Source organism: Haliaeetus leucocephalus, unplaced genomic scaffold (assembly GCF_000737465.1).
Source record: "Haliaeetus leucocephalus isolate CR32 unplaced genomic scaffold, Haliaeetus_leucocephalus-4.0 Scaffold110, whole genome shotgun sequence".
Lineage (NCBI taxonomy): Eukaryota > Metazoa > Chordata > Aves > Accipitriformes > Accipitridae > Haliaeetus > Haliaeetus leucocephalus.
The window spans coordinates 2723729-2742434 of record NW_010972546.1 but is presented as its reverse complement, the minus strand read 5'-3'; the positions used below and the strand labels follow the sequence as shown (position 1 = coordinate 2742434).

At 64.7% G+C, this 18706-nt stretch overlaps 1 protein-coding gene across 4 annotated transcripts in view; it reads left to right on the top strand.

The window, feature by feature from the left end:
• LOC104842943 (signal transducer and activator of transcription 5B) overlaps window positions 1-18280 on the top strand; it is a 27224-nt gene extending 8944 nt beyond the window's left edge. The window contains exons 3-20 of one of the 4 annotated variants that reach the window (XM_010585612.1): window positions 11901-12050; window positions 12202-12358; window positions 12442-12531; window positions 12704-12878; window positions 12954-13084; window positions 13160-13311; window positions 13394-13549; window positions 13650-13829; window positions 13983-14070; window positions 14247-14369; window positions 14541-14633; window positions 14777-14983; window positions 15465-15559; window positions 15628-15758; window positions 16407-16577; window positions 16786-16837; window positions 17248-17355; window positions 17427-18280. In XM_010585612.1, coding sequence (XP_010583914.1) covers window positions 11923-12050; window positions 12202-12358; window positions 12442-12531; window positions 12704-12878; window positions 12954-13084; window positions 13160-13311; window positions 13394-13549; window positions 13650-13829; window positions 13983-14070; window positions 14247-14369; window positions 14541-14633; window positions 14777-14983; window positions 15465-15559; window positions 15628-15758; window positions 16407-16577; window positions 16786-16837; window positions 17248-17355; window positions 17427-17553 — 2364 coding nt within the window. In that variant the 5' untranslated portion in view covers window positions 11901-11922 and the 3' untranslated portion in view covers window positions 17554-18280. Of the gene's footprint in view, window positions 1-10190; window positions 12051-12201; window positions 12359-12441; window positions 12532-12703; window positions 12879-12953; window positions 13085-13159; window positions 13312-13393; window positions 13550-13649; window positions 13830-13982; window positions 14071-14246; window positions 14370-14540; window positions 14634-14776; window positions 14984-15464; window positions 15560-15627; window positions 15759-16406; window positions 16578-16785; window positions 16838-17247; window positions 17356-17426 lie in introns of those variants that run through there. The other 3 variants (XM_010585611.1, XM_010585613.1, XM_010585614.1) reach the window with 3 other exon arrangements.
• Window positions 18281-18706: the final 426 nt, after the last annotated feature.

Below are 18706 nucleotides of genomic sequence, written 5' to 3'. Positions count from 1 at the left end.
GGCCCGGGGCAGCGCAGCGGGAGCGGGGGTCCCGCTTGCCGGCGGTGGGACGCATGGCTCCACGCTGCTGGGCAGAGTCGAAGGCAGATGGAAAACGTTCCCCCGTGCGAGGCGGGAGCGGTGACACCCCGGGGGACTGCAGCGCCCGGTGGCCTTTCACCCAGCTCCTGCGCCGGCCGGGGCGCGGCCGGGCGACGGCGAGCCCGGGGGAGCGGCGGCCACCTGTCCGGCGGGATACGGGAGCTGTCAGGGCTCTGTGCCCAGCCAGCCGGCCGCCAGGCTCGCGCCAGGCCGGGCTCCCGGCAGCTCCTCGCCGTGATGCCGAGCGGCTCCAGCTCTCCAGTGCCCGGCTCGCGTCAGCGCTGGGGTGCGGGCACTGGCACTGCCGAGGGCTCCCTGGCTCTGCCTCTGCCTGAACTGCTGACGGTGGTAACACCTCCGATGTCAGCTGCAGCGCAGAGCTGGGGCTGTCGGTTCATGTGAACTCGTGGTGAGGCTTGGCAGGAGCCCCGTGGCAGAGGGCAGGGGACAGGGGCAGTGACAAGAAGCCATTTGTTTGCGGTGTTTGGGGTGTGTTGCGGAGAGGTGCGGGGCACAGTGCTGCTGCGGCAGGACCGCGGCACGGTGCGGGGCCGTGTGGCTCGCCCGTGGCAGGGACATGGCACATGAAGTCCTCGCAGCATGGGTTGCCTTGTTGCAGCAGGATGTTCCTGGCCCCAGGCTGGCTCGCCCTGCCAGCTGCCTGTGGCCAGCCCTGTGTCCCCAGGGTGCTCGTGGCCGCAGCCGGAGCTGCATGAGCCCTAGCAGCCAGCATCCGTGAAGGCAGATAGTGCGTGCACCGTAGGGTGGTCTGCAGAGCCTGTCCACTGCTGTGGGCACCAGGGAACCAGCCCTGTGCTGCAGGAGCTTCGCCCCCTTTCCCCCCGTGCCCCAACTTTGGGAGGAAGGCTCCGCGCCCGTTGTGGGGAGCGTGGCCCTGCGCTGGTGTGGGAAGGCTGGCTGCTGCTGTGGTGCTTCCTTGGTGGTGCTTTCAAGCCAAGGTTTGCCATCGTGCTTTGATAGCTTTGCACCAGTGCGGCAATCCTGCACTGGAGGGAGGTTTGCTTGAGGCCCAGCACCGAGCCTGGCTCTGCCCTGTCTGCGTGGCACTGGGTGAGGGGGAGGCATTGGGGGTGTCGGGGTCACCTGCCTGCAGATGGCTGCAGCAAGCCCTGATGCTCCCGAAGCTGTCAGGATCTTGACCTGAGTTGACGTGGCTCCTGGATCCCCAAGGTGCTGGATGGAAGGATGGAGACTGTCTCCCTGGGTTTTATAACCATCCCTGGGGAGTGGGGCTTGTCCCCGGGGCCAGGGAGGGCCGTGCTGTGCTGTGCCGCGTGTGCAGCCACGTGGAGGAGGAGCTCTTGGTGCAGGTTGAGAGGTGCCAACAGCCCGTGCCCGGGGACATGGGAGAGCCCGGCTGGGAATGGGGCGTGACGGGCGGCTGTCACCCACTCTGCGTTCTGTGGCACTCTGACGGTGTCCTCCCTTGGGGGGTGTTTGCCCCCCGGGCAGCTGTCACTACAGCCACCTTGCTGGCTTTGGTGCACCTGCCTTGTCCTGAGACCAATGCTTCGGGGCAGGACGAGGGGTGCTGGCACCGGTGCTGGGGATGGGGAGCTGCAGCTGGGGATGCTCGGCGCAGCGTTGTATGGAGCCTCTGGAGGGACCTTCCCCTCTTGCTGCAGGGGAAGTGCTGACTCCAAAGCGGCTGTGAGGTCTTCGCTGTGGGGTTTCCCAGCTCTCTCTCGAGTGATAGCAAAACTCAGATACTCTGCTTGCGAAAAATCCCTGCTCCTTGTACCCCTCCACGGCGTGGGTGGTGGGGCAGCGAGTAGTGACTGTGCTGTGCTGAGTACAGTAAAGTGGCCCCGTCAGCTGGGAAATGACTTTCTGGTTTGCAAGGAATTCCTGTAAGCTGGGCTGTGCTCAACAGGCTTCACGGCAGCCCTGGGGAGCCGGGGGAGCCTGGGCACGGCAGGATGGCGTGTGGGTTGAGCAGGACCTCCCTCCTGTTGGCATCCCCTGGGTGCCTGTGCTGGGGCCCTGGTCCCTCTGCCCAGTGGGGCTGCAGTGGCTGCCGGCTTCCCACCACGCGGCTGTGGGTGCTACCCTCGGAGCAGCCTCTGCGTTATGGGGCTGAATGCACCGTGGTGGTGGCTGATGTGGGGGAGCCAGTGCAGGGCTACGTGTGCTGGGGGATGGAGGCAGGGGCTCGCCAGTCCCTACCTTGCCGGGACGGGTCAGAGCTTGGCTCCGTGGCTGCACAGGCGGCTCCAGCCTGGGAGGCTGTGCCGGCTGCTGGCTCTGGCGCTCCAGCATGCTCCGGGAGAAGTAGCCTCGACAGCTGTAATGTTTCTGTGGCATGCCTTTCCTTTCATGGGGTGTCTATTTTGCAACCCCCAAGTGTTTTGATCCCGGGAGGAAGGGGGCGGGGGTGTTTACCCTGGCACCGCGTGGTCTGTGCAGGGATCCAAGCAGTGCTGGGCATGCCTGAATTTTACATGCAGCAACAGTTCTAGCAACATCTGCTGGCTGATAAAAGGTAGGCTGCTGTGAACCGCTTCTCCCGCCGAGTTGGGAAATGTCGAGGGGGAGGCACACATGCGAACACGGCTTCCTGGCCGATAGGGCTGAGCTGACTTGCTGATAAAGCAGAATCCACCCATCTAGCTGCACCAGAGGGGCCGGGAGCATTGGCTGCTCTCAGGTGGGCGCGCTTGGTGCCCTGCGTTTCCCTTAGTGCCACCTCCTGCTTTCCGCCAAGCTGGAGAGCGATGTGCTGCTGGGTGGCTTCTTGCCGGGCTTGGGGAGCTGCGGTGGTATAGCCAAACCATAATATAGTCACAACTCACTCCCTGTTCGGTCACTGGTGAGTTTTGCAATCTATTTTCGATGCAACTTCGTGTCTTCCTGTTGTTATGAGATGTAAATGCTGGTTTATAGCACAGCTCTGCCAGGGAGGGAATTGGGGAAAAGGCTGGTGCTGGGGCAGAGCTCGAAGAGCTGGCGCAGCATCAGCACAGCCCTGGCAGCCGAGCGGCTGAGCGCTGGGTGCATGCTCTGTCTGACTTTTTGTCCCTCTCGCTTGGTGGCTGTCTGCAAAGCTTTTAGCAGAGAAAGAGGCAGTTTTCACTGGCGGCATATCTGAGCCCCTCGCACCAGCTAAAACAGCTATAAAATGATCTCTGTCCTATTTGGTGGTGTTAACATGCAGCCCTGGCACTTTTGGGCTGCAGCTCTGGGTGGCACAGTTGCCCTGGGCCGGCATGCTCCGTTTATAACCCCATTAGTCACCTGAGCCTTTTGGAAACACTTAGTTGGGGCACTCGTGGTGCAGCCAGGAGGCCGGTGCACTGCTTTGCTCTGGCACTGCCAGCAGCTGCTGCTGCTCCTGGGGCTGCAGAGCATGTCCCAGGGTGAGGAAAGCTGAAACCCAGCTCTCCGACCCGGACATGTTTGTGTGCTTTGGGGATGAATGCTGCGTTTAACCCCGGGCCAGGCTTGCTGTGAGGTTTACCCACCCTGAATGAGAATTTGTTGCAGAAACCATTGGTGGTTTGGTTTTTCATTCCCATTCTGACTAGTCCACCCTCCTGCCAGCATCCCTGGGTGTCTGCGTGCCCCCTCTTCCAAAAGCAAGGCTTTACCCTCCCTCCCTTCCACTCTGCTGATCCGGTGTGAGAGCATCTCCCTGCGCAGAGCTGCTCCAGCTGCTGGGGGCACGAACCCCAGCGGCTGCAAATGGCCTGGAGGGGCAAAGTGTGGTGGGGGATGCAGGGGCTGCTCCACGGGGACCTGCCTGTCCCACACATCAGCTCCTCTTAGCGCGTGACAGCACAGGGCTTGGGCCCTGCCTGCCCGCCGTGGCAGGAGGCTGTGATGCCTGGGAGCAGTTTTCCTGTCAGCCAGACACGTCACTGGGCTGTCGGCCTGCACTGGTGGGATCCCGGCGCTGTGCCGTATTGTGCTGCCTGAGCCTGCCCTCGGGCAGGGGTGACGGGGTGCTGCTGGGCTGGGACATCTGCAAGGGCTGGCAAGGCTGAGCGCTGCAAGCATTTTCCCAGGCACCATGCAGGCTCCGTGCCGGCAGCACCCAGCGTCCCTCACTGCCCAAGCATCCTTGTGTGCAGCTGGGTGCTCGCGGCCTGCGTTTGGTGTTTGCTACTGAAGACAGGGTGTGAGGGTCTGCACAGTGGGTCCTGGACGTACCCTGCGCTGTCTCGCAACGTGGTCGGTGCCTCTTCCCCGGGCCGGGTGGTCGGGCAGGGCAGTGGGTGCCCTCAGGGTGCTGGTATCCCTCTGGTGTCCCTGCTCACCAGCTGTCCCTGTCCTGCCCCAGGTGCCCGTGCCGTGGCATGCAGGCTGGGCTGGTCCCATGGGACTGCCGAACCAGCAGTGGGGGAGGCTCCTGGACCGTCTCCCCTGCCCCCTGGAGACCACAAGCGTGGTGTCAGCCGGGGGGGGATGGATGCAGCTGGAGCGGTGCAGCCGGTGCCTGTGCTGCCCGCATCTCCCATGGCCCACCTGGGTCCTGCTCTACAAATCCAGCCTTGCCAATGACTGGATTAGTGCAATTGTGTGCACTCGCTGGAGCGTGGCAGATAAAATGAAATTGTGTCTCCAGACCCCAATCGGCACTAATTCGACACTGAAATGAGCTTAATCCTCAGGTCCTTCCGACCAGCCCATCCCTCCTGGGCTGGTGCTGGTCTGAGCAGGGATTAGCAGTGAGCCTGGGGCTGCACTGGAGGCAGCCTCAGTGCTGGGGGCTAGTGCGGGACCCATGGGACCCTGGGACTGTGCCAGGGCATCTGTGGGGTCCCTGGGAGGTGGCTGTTCTCCTTGGCTGGTTTGTTGGAAGGGCCAACTCAAGGATGAACTGGCTGGCAGGGGTGCGGGGGCTTCTCTCTTGTCCCAGATCTGCCTGGCCTGTTCGTATGCCTGAAGCTGCTGCCCCATCCTTGGGGGGGCATTGCTGGGATCCTGTCACCTCCCTGTCCTTCCCCAGGTCTGCGTCTGGGGTGATGCCTCTTCCCTCCTGGGGTGGAGGACGGGGACTGGAGCCGGACCCTCTCTGCTGGGCTGGAGCAGACACGAGGGCATCGTGCAAGTCCCCAGGGGCTGCACCTCCTGCAGGCAGGTGCTTCGCCCTCAGCATGGTGTTACAGGCGGTTGGGGTGGGTCGTTATTGTGGAGGAAAAATACCTTCATCAAGTGTCCCGGCACATGGCGGCTGCACATCCCCTCCTGGGTGAGGTCTGGTGTCTGCCCAGAGCCAGGATGCTGCAAGTCGGCAGTGGCTCCGTGCCTGCCGCAGCATTCCCCCATGGAGCCTGGGGGAAGCCCTGGGACCCCGAGGCGCTGGAGCCGGCAGCTTGCTGCCATGCCAGCCCCGCAGCCGTTAATTCAGCTGCTTGGCCCCAGGGAGCCGGGTAAAGCTCTGCCCCAGCCTCTCTAATCCTGTCTGTGGGCTTATGGCGGGGGTAGCACCAGCGCTGGCGGGGATTGGGCTCCCTGCGGTGCATGTCCCGCAGGATCCACGCTGGACTTTTGCCCCTGGGGGCCAGATGGGTGCTGGGCTCTGCCACTGGGGCTGTGTGGAGCATCCTGCCCACCAGTGCCTGGCTTCTGCTCCGGCACTGGCTGCCTGCATCTGTCCGGGTGGGCAGGCTGCCTGCACTTCGCTGCCCTGCTCTGCTCAGCCCCCTCAGTGCCCAGACAGGCCCCCGTTGTTCCTGTGCAGCCGCAGCCTCCAGCCCAGCCTGTGCGGGGTCCGGCACAGCCAGCTTGTTGTGCTGGGGCCAGGCGGGTGGTCCTGGGCGCCCAGTTCCCTGTGCGGTGGGGCAGGCTTGCCTCGCTGGAGTGACCCCAGGGGATGGGGCTGGAGACGGGTGGTGCTGGGGTTGGCCCTCCTGCGTGCGCTGCAGCGAGCTTGGCCAGGGGGGTGGCAGCATGGCCGCGGCCCCCCTGCTCTGCCATGGGGACCTGGGTCCTGCTGGTGCTGGTCCTGCTATGTGCTCGGCATTGGAGGGAATCCTGCTGATGCCAGGGCAGCGCCTGTGTCTGGCTGCGGCTGCCCCAGGGTGGTTCTCGGTGCACCAGGGTGTTTTTTTCTTGAGGTCCCAGCCCCTGGATTCGAGGGATTTTGCTGGGATTTCATTGGGTATTTTGGTGGTTTTGGTTTGACGCAGGTTTCTGGGCCTCTGTGGTTGGAAGGGAAAATCTGAAGAGGGGAGAAGAAACGTTCCCAAGGCGGCAAATGTCGATGGGCAGGTACAGCCCCAGGGCTGTGGCGTGAGCTGAGCTGCAGGCAGCCACTGTCCCTGAGCCCCCTGGGCACTTGGGCTGCAGTGCCGGTCCCCAGCTGAGGTGTCTCCATCTGCGTGCGGGGCCAGTTTCTCCCTCGGCAGCATCAGGCCATGCGTGGGGTTTCCTTGTTCCTATAATGATGCGAGTTCTCCATTTTTGGCTCCCAAAGTTGCTGGGACACTCGGCTGGTCCCAGCACTGCCAGTCCCATCTCTGCCTGCCGGCTGCGGGGTCCATTGCCTCTGCCCCTGGGGGGGCACGTTGTGTTTCCAGAGCCGGCCATACCTCTTCTGTGAGCCCTGTGGCTCCCAGCCCCGGTGGTTTCCAGCGTGGGCTCTGGCGGGCCAGGATGGTTGGCTGCCTCCTCCCTGATGCCGCTGGGGCAAAGCCATCGGCTGCCACTGCTCTTCTGCAGGAGACAAACAAAACCCATCAAAGCACCGAGCTTCTAGAAGGAGCTCGCCTCCTGCGCCGGGCGGGCGCTGCCGCCTCCTAGCCGAAAGCTGGAAACCACAGGCAGGCGTAAAACAGGCGAGCCGCCCCATTCCCAGCACCGTGGCCGTCTGCGCCGGCTTCGCCGTTCCCTGCCGCCCGCCAGCCCCGGCCGGCAGCTCTGAGCGGGGCCAGGGGGTCCGGGGGCCGCTCACCAGCACCCCGGTGTTCCCAGTGCAGGCAGTGCTGTGTGCCGGCGGGGGTGGCAGCGGAGTCGGGGCTGCAGGTGAGTCCGTCCCGTCTCCCCCCACGCTGAGCTCCTGCATCGGTCCCTGGGGTCCCGTCTCTGCGGCGGGGCTCAGCCCCACTGACCTTCTGGGGCCAGAGGCTGTGCCTGGCTCCGGCACTGGCGAGGCGTGTGGGGCTGAGCGCGGAGGGGGTGCCAGCCCCGCTCCCTCGGTGGGCACCACGCACACAGCAGTGGCAGAGGAAGCTGCCGGCAGCCTGGGGCTGGCTGCCCTGCGCAGGCAGCTGACATTTTGGAAGGAAATAGCTGCTCTCCGCTCCTTCCTGTAGCGCGCAGCCTGCGAAACGGCTGCCCTGGCAGCCCGGCTGTGCCGGCAGCGCCTGCCTGGAGCCGTGGCTGGGCTGCCCCCGGGGCCGGGACGCTGGAACAGTGCGTGGGGCAGAGCGGTGCCCGACCCCGGGTGAGTGTGGCTGCGGGATGGGGCACCCCGCACCAAGGTGGGGCTGCGGTTCCTGTGCTCCGAGGAGCTGGGAACCACACCGAGCCCTGGGGCTCTCTTCCAGACCCCGCCAAGCCCGTGCATGGGGGAGCCCCTGGCTGGGGTGGCCCTGGGGCTGTGGGGTCCGTTGGGTGGGTGCGGAGCCCTCTGTGACCCCCAGCTGTGGGGCAGGACGTGGCATGCAGCAGCGCTTGCTGCTTGCAGCTGACGGGCCCACGTGTGAGGGCAAGGGGGGCTGAGCTGTAGGAGCCCTTGGTGTGGGGGTCCAGCTTAGCGGGGCCGTCGGGCTGCCCAGGGGCTTCAGCAGGTCCCCTGGGGTGAGCCGATGTGGGCAGGGGTGTGGGGTGGGTGGTCTGTGTTGGGGGATCTGGAGCCCTTCTGTGTGTCGAGCGGCTGCTATCAGCTGCCAGCACTGCTGTTCCCAGGGCACGGCTGGGGGGGCCAGATCCTGCCCCAGAGGGAGCCTGCGTGGGGCTGCCCTTCTTGGGGGATGCAGGACACCCTCCCGCCGGGGCTGTCGGGGGGCAGGATCAGTGCTGGCTGGGGCAGGACCGGAGCGCCCTGGCAGCACCGGCCGTGGGGTGTGCAGGGTCCAGCCCTGTGGCCACAAGCGAGGCCAGCTCTGACCTGGAAGCGATCGCAAGCTCCCGGAGGTGCCGAGAAACCACGTGTCCATGTGTTTACTGCGACGGGGGGAGGCATCTGCAGCAGGCGCAGGGCTGCTGCCTGCCGGAGCCCAGTGCCGGGGGGAAGTGCCGTGCCCCTGCCCGGAGCAGGGTGCCGCTCCGGAGACCCCCAGGCTGGGAGAGCACCGGGCGAAGGGCAGCGTGGGAGCCACCATGGCAGAGGGGCCGCGTGGGGCAGGCGCATGGGAGCGGGGCGATTACGGCCAGAGCCCTTTGCCGTGGCTCCCCCAGGGCTATGCCCGGCTCTCGGCCCCTGCAGGATGTGGGGCTGAGCAAGGGGCTGCAGTCAGGGGCTGTGCCAGCACCGGCGCAGGGGTGTCCTGCCCACGAGGAGGTCCCCAAGGTAGCTGTGCGCTGTGAGAGTCCCGTGGCTGTGTGCAGCGAGCATCCTGTGAGCATCCCGCAGCGGCGCGCGTGCCAGCCCCTGGGCGGGCACTGCCCGTGTTTGGGCTTTGCCGTGCCCGTGGCACGTGGGAAGGCGCCGCTGCCGGCCTCGCCCCATGAGGCATTTCCCTCCTTTTGTCTGCCTGCGGACGTGCTCTGGCTGGCTCTGGCTTTCCTGCAGCTTGTGACCCGGCGCTGGTGCCAGCGCCAGCCGCTGCCACAGCTGGGAGGTGCCACCGCTCCTGCCCCCAGGGCTGCTGCTGCGGCTGTGGCCCTTCCCCACTGTGGTTGTATTGGGTCCCCTGGCCACCCCTGGCCCCAGCAGTGCTGCCAGGCTCTCCCTTGCTGCTGCCTCTGGCCCTCTGAGAGCCCCTTTTGGGTGGGTTTTCCCCATTTTGCAGCCGGTCTAGCGGTGCCTCCCCATCGGGAGCAGGGCTGTCAGATGCAGAAGCAATGACTGCTGGCACCTCCCCTGCCCACGCTGTCTCTGCAGGGCTGGGGTCCCTCTCCAGGACACTTTTCCTACCTCCAGGAGGCTGCCGTGTGCACCGCTTTGCAGGTAGTAAGTCACCGGTGGGTGCATTGCTGTGGCTTGTTGAGTTGCTGCTGGTTAACCGAGCTGCAGTAATGGGTGGGTTATAGCTCACTGCCAGCAAGTAAAATGCAAAGTAGCTTAAACCACTGCAATTATCTGTCTCTTGCAGTTGTTTGAGTGCATGTGTGGCCAGTGGCTGCAGCACGGCTGACCCATGGCAATGCGGGACGCTGCAGCAGCGCTGCCCATCCCTGCCGGGGTGCGGGAGTTGCAGCGAGCGTTGTGGCTGGTGGGGTGGGGATGGCATTGGGGGGGGGAACAAATGCCGGTGGGCTGGAGTAGACCTTGGCTGCCCAACCCTGGAGAGGTTTTCTGAGCCGGGTGGCTGCGGGGCTGGGGCAATGCACCGGCAGCAGGAGCATGAGGAGAGAGCTGGTCCCTGGACACAGGGGCGAAACCGTCCCGGGGCTCCAAGGAGTCCCTGTGAGCGCTTGCGTGGGGCAGATGGCTGTGCCACCGAGGAGCATGGTGCTGGGCATGGACCAAGGCAGGGCACTGGCTGCCAGCAGCTGGCTGGACGCAGGAGCGCAGGGCTGCCCGGAAAGGCTGGTGGCTCTGGCTGCACTGTTGGACCGTGATGCTGCACCTCTTGCTGAAGCAGAGCTGTTGCCCCAGCCTTGCTGGGTCTCGTGGCCAGAAAGCCTCATTTGCTTATGGCAGGTGGCACTGGTGACTTTTGCTGGGGCGCTCGGGGTGTGCTGTGGCCCTTGGGGAGGTTTGGTTTGTCAGTCTGCAGGTGAGAGATGGGAGACAAAAATGAGGTGCTTGGAGAAGTGCCTGCTGGTGGATTGGGGATTCTGCTGGAGGTCGAGTCCAAGCCTGGTGCGAGTGGTTTTTTTGGGGTGTGCTTATCCCCTGGGGTAGTGTGGCCCCAGGGGCGGCCCTGCCTTCAGTCAGGGCACGCACCAGGTGAGCCATGCTGCCATCGGCCACTGCATGGTCTCCTTGTAAAGGCTGATGTGATGTTGGCTCACCTTCTGCCACACAGCCCGGCAGTGATGCTCGTGCTCCCGTTCCCAGGCTGGCGCCGGCCAAGTGCGGTGTCTGCCGGCTCACCGCAGCGGCAGCCTGAGACTCGTTGCTTAACAACATGCTGGAGTGGAATAGGAAGTGTTTTGTCACCGCGAGATGGGAAGAGATCACCATTTTCCCAATAGGCAGGGCAGCATTTGTTTGTTCTGTGTCCATGTGGATGTCCCCGCTGCTCTGGGGACTTAGGCTGTTTGTGGCGTGGCCGTGGCTGCTCTCCTCTGCTCTGCCGGGGCAGTGGTTTTCACCAATGCCCCTTATCAAGCGTCCGCAATTTCTAACTGCCAGCGTGCGTGTCCTGCTGTCGGCCATCCTGCCTTCCCTTCCCCTCCTCGCCTGCATTTTTATGCCTCCCCAGGCCCCTTCTTGCCAGCAGAATTTCCAACTCAGTGATTTCTGTGAATGTGGAAACGTTCCTCCCTTTTTATAGGGGAAAAATTCATTTTTAGCCAACTCTCGGTTATTGTTCCTCTTCCTGCGCAGGGGGCGGGTGCGCAGGGCTCAGGGGCTCCAGCCATGGCTGCTCTGCTTGGACCTGCTGCCGCCGCCGTCCCCTGCTGTGTGCTCCCCCAGCGTGTGCCCCTGCCTGCGGGACGGCTCCGGCTGCTTTTGGAGCCCCTCAAGCCACCGGGTATTTCTAAGGCCGAACAAAGCACTTTGGGGTGGGAGGGAGGCACAGCCCCCGCCAATGTGGTCTCCCTCTGCTTGTCACCGTCCAGTGCAGTAACTGGATCCCGTCTTGGTCACCCAGCCTTGGGACACAGCCCAAGGCATTGCACCCCTGCGTGGCACCTCTGCATGATACTAAATCCCAAGGTTTGAGTGTGAGTGTGTGTAAATGTGATTTATTGCTGCATTCTTGGCTCGGAGGGGCTGCGAGCCCCCCAGGCCCTCCCTTATGGCTCACCACCACGTCACCCTCAAAGACTTGACGGCCAGGTTGTTTTTCCAGGTCCTGCCAAGCAGCAGGTGTAACTGTGGCAGGGGACGCTCTGGCTTTTTGTAGGTGCCGTCCTTTCTCGCTGCCCCGTGTGAGCCGGGGCGCCAGAGCCGCGTGGTGGGTGGGATCTGGCAGCGCTCCTGCATGGAGCCAGAGCCGCCCCAAAACTTGCTTTGGGAAGCTCCGTACTCTGTCCGGTGTCTCCCTGCAGCAGCTGTGGGACTGGGGTCCCGCCAGGATCTGCAGTGCCACGTGGGCCCTCGGGGCCGGGTCTGCTCCTGCCGGTCCGTCTGCCGGCGCTGCCAGGGTGTGGGCAGGAGCCGGGGCAAGCGCGGGGGGGGGCCTCCGCTCTGCGTCACCCTGGATTTCTCACCAGCCCTCCTCCCAGCCCCGTTTCCTCATTTGCGTGGCCAGTGATGGCTGCGATCCTGCGGCGCAGCAAGGGGAAATGATTACCATGTGGAGAGGCAGCACAGAGGCATGTTCGTGGCCCCAGACCCCCCCAGGGCTCTTCCTAGAAAAGAGAGGGTGACTCAGAGCCAGGGTCCCCTGCCCCCCCACACCTCTTCCTTCGGTAGCCGGAGGTGACTCCAGCAGCACTGGAGAACTTGGAGGCTCCTGCAAAGGGCTTTGGGAACCTGGAGGAACCTGCAAAGGGGCTTGCAGGGGCAGCCAGGGCGGGACCCCCACCCACAGCGCGGCACCCGGCCTGGCCGTGGTGCCCTGACGAGCCCATCTCCGCGGCAGGTGGTGGTGAGCCATGGCGGTGTGGATCCAGGCGCAGCAGCTCCAGGGCGAAGCCCTGCGGCAGATGCAGGCGCTCTACGGGCAGCACTTTCCCATCGAGGTGCGGCACTACCTGTCACAGTGGATCGAGAGCCAGGCATGGTAGGTCAGCGGGGTCCCCGTCCCTGTGGGGGATGCTGGGCTTGGCAGCACCTGCCCTGGGGGTGCCGGCAGGTGCCCCCCACCTCCGCCAGGGACCCCCCTTGCGGGGCCGGGGCTGCCCTGACGCCGCCGCTCTGCTCCGCACACACAGGGACTCCATCGACCTCGACAACCCCCAGGAGAATGTGAAGGCGACGCAGCTGCTGGAGGGGCTGATCCAGGAGCTGCAGAAGAAGGCAGACCACCAAGTGGGCGAAGATGGCTTCCTGCTGAAGATCAAGCTGGGGCACTATGCCACGCAGCTGCAGGTGAGGGGGGGCCGCGGGTGGGGGCTGCAGGGCTGAGGGGTGTCCCTGCCCCGTGCCTGGCTCAGGCCGCGCTCTCCCCACAGAACACATACGACCGGTGCCCCATGGAGCTGGTGCGCTGCATCCGGCACATCCTCTACCACGAGCAGCGGCTGGTGCGGGAGGCGAACAACGTGAGTGGGGGCCAGGGAGCAGGGCCCGGCAGGGTGGGGGGGATGCTCAGAGGCTCCAATACCGGGATGATGGGAGCAGCCCTGAGGCAGGGGGTGCTCTGGGTCCCCGCTGCCCCCAGGGGGATGGGGAGGGTCCCCTTGCCGTGCTGAGCGCTCCCTGTGCCCCGTGCAGAGCCCCTCGCCGGCTGGCTCCCTGGTGGATGCCATGTCCCAGAAGCACCTGCAGATCAACCAGACCTTCGAGGAGCTGCGGCTCATCACGCAGGACTCTGAGAACGAGCTCAAGAAGCTGCAGCAGACGCAGGAGTACTTCATCATCCAGTACCAGGAGAACATGCGCCTCCAAGGTGGGTGGGAGACCGGGGGCTGACAGGGCCGGCGCGCTGGCAGTGCCGGTCCTAACACTGCGCCCCGTCCCCCAGCCCAGTTCTCCCAGCTCTCCCAGCTGGGTCCCCAGGAGCGCCTGTCACGGGAGACGACGCTGCAGCAGAAGAAAGCGTCGCTGGAGGCCTGGCTGCACCGGGAGGCCCAGACACTACAGCAGTACCGTGTGGTGAGTGCCGCTGCCCTGGCCCCATGCTGGCTGTGCCATCATCCACGTGCCCCATAACACCGTCCCGCCTTGCAGGACCTGGCCGAGAAGCACCAGAAGACGCTGCAGCTGCTGCGCAAGCAGCAGACGACCATACTGGATGATGAGCTGATCCAGTGGAAGCGTCGGCAGCAGCTAGCGGGAAACGGGGGTCCCCCTGAGGGCACCCTGGACGTGCTGCAGAGCTGGTGGGTGCTGGCGCCAGCCGTGCCCGGCAAGGTGGGATGGGGTACTGAGGCCTGGCACGATGCTGAGCCCCGCTCCCCCCAGGTGCGAGAAGCTGGCGGAGATCATCTGGCAGAACCGGCAGCAGATCCGCCGGGCTGAACACTTGTGCCAGCAGCTGCCGATCCCGGGCCCGGTGGAGGAGATGCTGTCGGAGCTGAACGGCACCATCACTGACATCATCTCTGCCCTGGTGACCAGGTAGCGGTGGGGGCCCGGCTCGGCTGAGGCATCCGGCAGGGTGGGGGGGCCGGATTGGGGCTGCTCTGCCTGCCTGCCCCTGATCCCCGTGCCCCCCCAGCACCTTCATCATCGAGAAGCAGCCCCCCCAGGTGCTGAAGACACAGACTAAGTTTGCAGCCACCGTGCGGCTCCTGGTGGGGGGGAAGCTGAACGTGCACATGAACCCCCCCCAGGTGAAGGCCACCATCATCAGTGAGCAGCAAGCCAAGGCCCTGCTGAAGAACGAGAGTACCCGCAAGTAATGCCCAGGGGGCTGGGGGGTGTGGTGGTGGTGGGGACAACTGCTGAGGCAGTGGGGAGCAGGAGCTGGAGCTGGGGGCGTGGGGGGGCTGCACCTCACGTGGGCTCCCAGCCCTGGTGGTCCCCCTGACCCTGTGTGTTCCTGCGGCAGCGAGAGCAGCGGGGAGATCCTCAACAACTGCTGCGTGATGGAGTACCACCAGGCCACGGGGACGCTCAGTGCCCACTTCCGCAACATGGTGAGTGCCCCTGGCCCCCCACTCCCGACGCTCGCGCCCACCCTCCTATCCCCCCTTCATATTCCCCTGTGTTCACCCCTTGTATGCCCATCTGTGTTGCATTCCCCCTGTGTTCACCTCGGTGTCCCCTTGTGTCCCCATCTGTCGCCCTGTGCTCACCTCCCGTGTCCCTGCAGTCCCTGAAGCGGATCAAGCGCTCGGACCGCCGTGGGGCTGAGTCTGTGACAGAGGAGAAGTTCACCATCCTCTTCGAGTCGCAGTTCAGTGTTGGTGGCAACGAGCTGGTCTTCCAGGTGAAGGTAAAGCCGCCAGCCACGTCCCCTCTGCAGGGCATGGGCAAGCCGTGGGCATCATGCCCACGGGTGTGGGGCTGGGCTGGGGCCACAGGGTGCCTGTGCAGGCCGGGGGTGCCCGCGGGCGATGCTCCGGCAAGGCCCCACAGCCCGTCCCGGTCTCCTTCCTCCCGGCAGACGCTGTCCCTGCCTGTGGTGGTGATCGTGCATGGGAGCCAGGACAATAATGCCACAGCCACCGTGCTCTGGGACAACGCCTTCGCCGAGCCCGTGAGTGCCAGTGTCATGGTGGGGCAGGAGGGGCCCCATCCGCCCCGGGGGGGGCTGCAGGAGTTGGTCTCAGTCTTCTGGCAGGGATGCGCCAGGAGGCGGTAGGCAGAGCTTTGTGCTGACCCTGCTTTGTGTCCCCCCAGGGCCGCGTGCCCTTCGCTGTGCCTGACAAGGTGCAGTGGCCCCAGCTCTGCGAGGCACTCAACATGAAGTTCAAGGCAGAGGTGCAGAGCAGCCGCGGGCTGACCAAGGAGAACTTGGTGTTCCTGGCGCAGAAGCTCTTCAACAGCACCAGCTCCCACCTGGAGGACTACAGCAGCACCACGGTGTCCTGGTCCCAGTTCAACCGGGTGAGTGGGCTGGGCTGTGTGCCAGGAGAGTCGTGGAGCCCCGAGGTCCCACCGTGCTCTGGGATGGGCTTCACTACATCTGTGGTACCAGTGCTCGTGCTGGGGGGCTGGATGGGGCACATCCCTCCCAAGGAGCCGTTTCTTGCTGGGGTGATGCAAAATGCTGGGGTGATGCAAAATGGGGTGATGCTGGGGAGATGGCTGTTGGCTGCAGTGGGGCGGGAGGTGTCGCCTCCCTTGCTTGAAGGCACCCGGTGCTCTAGGCCACGCAGACAGGGTCTGTGTTCTTGGGGAGGCATTGCTGGCGCTCCCCTGGGGCTGTGCTGCCTGGCCAGGCTGACCTGCACCTGGTTTGGCAGCGCTGGCGGGCGTCCCACAGTCCAAGTCCCCAAGTGTCCACTGCTGCACCAAACGCTTGTGCTGTTTGACAGCAGCTATGAGGCTGGAGGCAGGAGTGCTCATTTTCTGGGGTTTTCAACAGGAAAACCTGCCCGGGAGGAATTACACCTTCTGGCAGTGGTTTGACGGGGTCATGGAGGTGCTGAAGAAGCATCTGAAGCCGCACTGGAACGATGGGTAAGAGCCGCCCTGCCCGACACTGCCCGGCCCCGAGAACCCTGGCCCTGACACCCCGCTCTGCCTAGGGCCATCCTGGGCTTCGTCAACAAGCAGCAGGCGCATGACCTGCTCATCAACAAACCCGATGGGACCTTCCTCCTGCGGTTCAGCGACTCGGAGATTGGTGGCATCACCATCGCGTGGAAGTTCGACTCCTGTGAGTGCATGCCGAGAGCTGGCACCTGCCCAGCCCCACTGTCCCTGGCCCCAGCCTAGGACTTGCCGGTCTTGTGCCCACGGGGCCGGTGCTGCTGCTCCAGCACCTCCTGTCTCATCTGGGCACCAGCACTGCTGCAGCTTGGCTGCCCTGTGGCAGCTGTGGCCACATCCAGCCCAAGTGCCGGTGTTGGTGGGGAGGAGGGACTGGGCTAAACCATCCGACCCAAGTCCCTTTGGGGCTGTACAAAACACAGCGACTCCATGGTGCTTCCTGGTTCAGTGGGTTTGCATGGGTTGCCTGACCCTGTGCAGCAAGTCCGCTCATTACTGTTCTTCCTAAGAACATCCTTCGGAGGGTTGTGTGGCTGAGGAGCGCTGCAAAGCCCTGCGGAGCCCCGCTGCGGCCAGGGGGGACCTGCCCGCCACGTGTCTGGTTGAGGCCAGACCTGCTTCGAGTTCACTGTGCCTCCTGGCTGATCCAGTTTCCTGGCGACCTGTGTTTTGCCCTTAAATGTTGCCGGGGGAGGGATGCAGAGCAGGAAATGCCATCTGATGTTCAACGTGATCTCACAGCCTGCATCCGGAGCGGAGCTGGGAGCCACCGGCGGCTTTGGGCGTCACCGTGGTCCTTGCTCTTTTCTTCCAGCTGAGAGGATGTTCTGGAACCTGATGCCTTTCACCACCAGGGACTTCTCCATCCGCTCCCTGGCCGACCGCCTTGGGGACCTCAGTTACCTCATCTATGTGTTCCCTGACCGGCCCAAGGACGAGGTCTTCTCTAAGTACTACACGCCGGTTCTCTGTGAGTCCACGCCAGGTAGCGCTGCCCCTTCACCCCACGCGCGTCCCTCTCCTTTGTGCATCTGACTGGGGTAGAGCCAGGGCTCACAGCATCCCTCTGCCCCAAGGCTGCATCCAGCCCCATGGGGGCTCTGCAGCTGGCCATGCGTGAGCCCCCAGCCCCACCGCAGGCTTGCAGCATGCACCAGCAGCTTGGGGCCTTAGTGCTGCCTTCTTTCCTCTAGCTAAAGCCGTGGATGGATACGTGAAGCCACAGATCAAGCAAGTGGTGCCAGAGTAAGCCTGACCCTGAATGCAGACCCTGGGCAGTCCCGTGGGATCGGCCCCAGCAAGGTGGCTGGGGTGGCCAGCAGCCCAGGGCACCTCTGCTTTCGGGCTCCAGCACCACCAATGGCCACGTTGGTGCTGAGCCGGTGCTGGAGGCTGAGGCGCGTGGGCCTGTGGCCAAGGCAGGGCTGTATGTTGCCCGGGAGGGCAGGTGCCCCACTTGCCGTGCTGCCCTTCAGTGGGCTGGGGACCCCACACATTGTCACTGTTTGTGGGTGTGGGGTTTGGGTCCCCTGCTGGCACCCTGCCAGTCTCGGGAGATGCCGGTCCGAGGTGATGGGAAGTCCCAGAGTGCAATGTCGCCCCGGGGGAGCCTGTCCGGTCCCCTGCCAGCGCTCACAAGCCCCCCGTCCCCACAGGTTCGTCAGCGCATCAGGTGATTCTGCCCCTGGAGGGGCCACCTACATGGACCAGGCTCCCTCGCCCGCCGTCTGCTCCCAGCCCCATTACAACATGTATGCCCAGAAGTAGGTATCGCATCCCCTGTCTCTGTCCTGCCATGGCTGGTCCTCCCCGCCTCACCCCCTGCCTCCCGCAGCCCCGACACCGTGCTGGACCCCGAGGGAGACTTCGACCTGGATGACACCATGGACGTGGCAAGGCATGTGGAGGAGCTGCTGCGGCGCCCTATGGACAGTCAGTGGATCCCCCATGCCCAGTCGTGACGGGCGGGTGCCCGGCCCCCCGGCCCCGGCCCTGTGGGGACTGTGCTGTGTTTGTGTCTCTGTGCCAGGGGGGCGGCGGGTGGGCCCTGCCCCGGAGATTTGCTCTGTGCTGCCCCGAAACGCAGGCTGGCGTCCGGCTCTTTGGTGTTTATGCCCTTGTATAAACGGCAGCGGATTTGTCGCATGGTTTTCCTGTATGTTCCTTTTAAGAGGCCCAGCTTCGGCTTTCCGCTTCTGCAAGCACCGGCCCCGCAGCCCCCCTGCTCCCCGTCAAGGGGCTGCTCGGGGCAGGGGCCGGGGGTCCGGCCTCGGGTTTGCTTTCGCAGTCGTCACTAAGAATGTACGTGTCGCCTTCTTGTTCTACCCCGTGGCTCTGTTCCCAGGGGGTGTGTGGGCGCACCAGGCTCTGGCATGGGGTGGGGGTGGGGGGGTCAGCCGGGGCTCCCCCCTGGCCCGTGCTGGCACTCTGCTCCACAGCAGCCGGGTCCCCTCCCGGACCTCGTCTCCTCCTCTGGTCCCCTAAGGATGTGGGACCCCCTTTGGCTCCTGGCCTCAATGTCCCCTGCCAGAGCCAGTGCAGCACAAGGGAGACAGGGTGCGAGGGCACCCAGCGAGGGTGGCCAGGCAGTGTGGGTGGTTTGGGGGGAGCGGAGCCTTCTGCCTCCCCACCCCCCCGCCTCTCCCCTTGCTCTGGCCAAGAAGTTCTGGGGTCCTGGCCATGTTATTTTTCTATCACAGAGTAAATAAAGCACGGAATATTTTTATAACACAAAAGCTCTGGGTTTCACGTGTGTCTTGGGGAGGAGACAGGTCCCTGCCCTGGGGGGGGAGGAGCCCCTGGGGCCAGGGGTGGTGGGGGACACGGGTGGCCCCGTGTTCCCCAAGCTCTGGGTGACACACAGCAGGTGAGTGGTGGCCTGGTGCAGGGTTGGGGTACGTGTCCCCATGTCCCTTCCCCAGTGCAGGGGGCTGGGCCTCCACCTGCAGCCCCCGGGTCCTGAGAGTGTGCCCGGGCAGCGGGGGGGGCGGCCGGGAGGGTGCAGCTGGGGCCCAGAGGCTGGGGACGTTTTCCCGGGGAAAAACAAAGCAAACCAGACAACTTACACTATTTTTTTAGAAGAAGGAGCTTGCTTTTGCCGAGGCGTGAAGAACG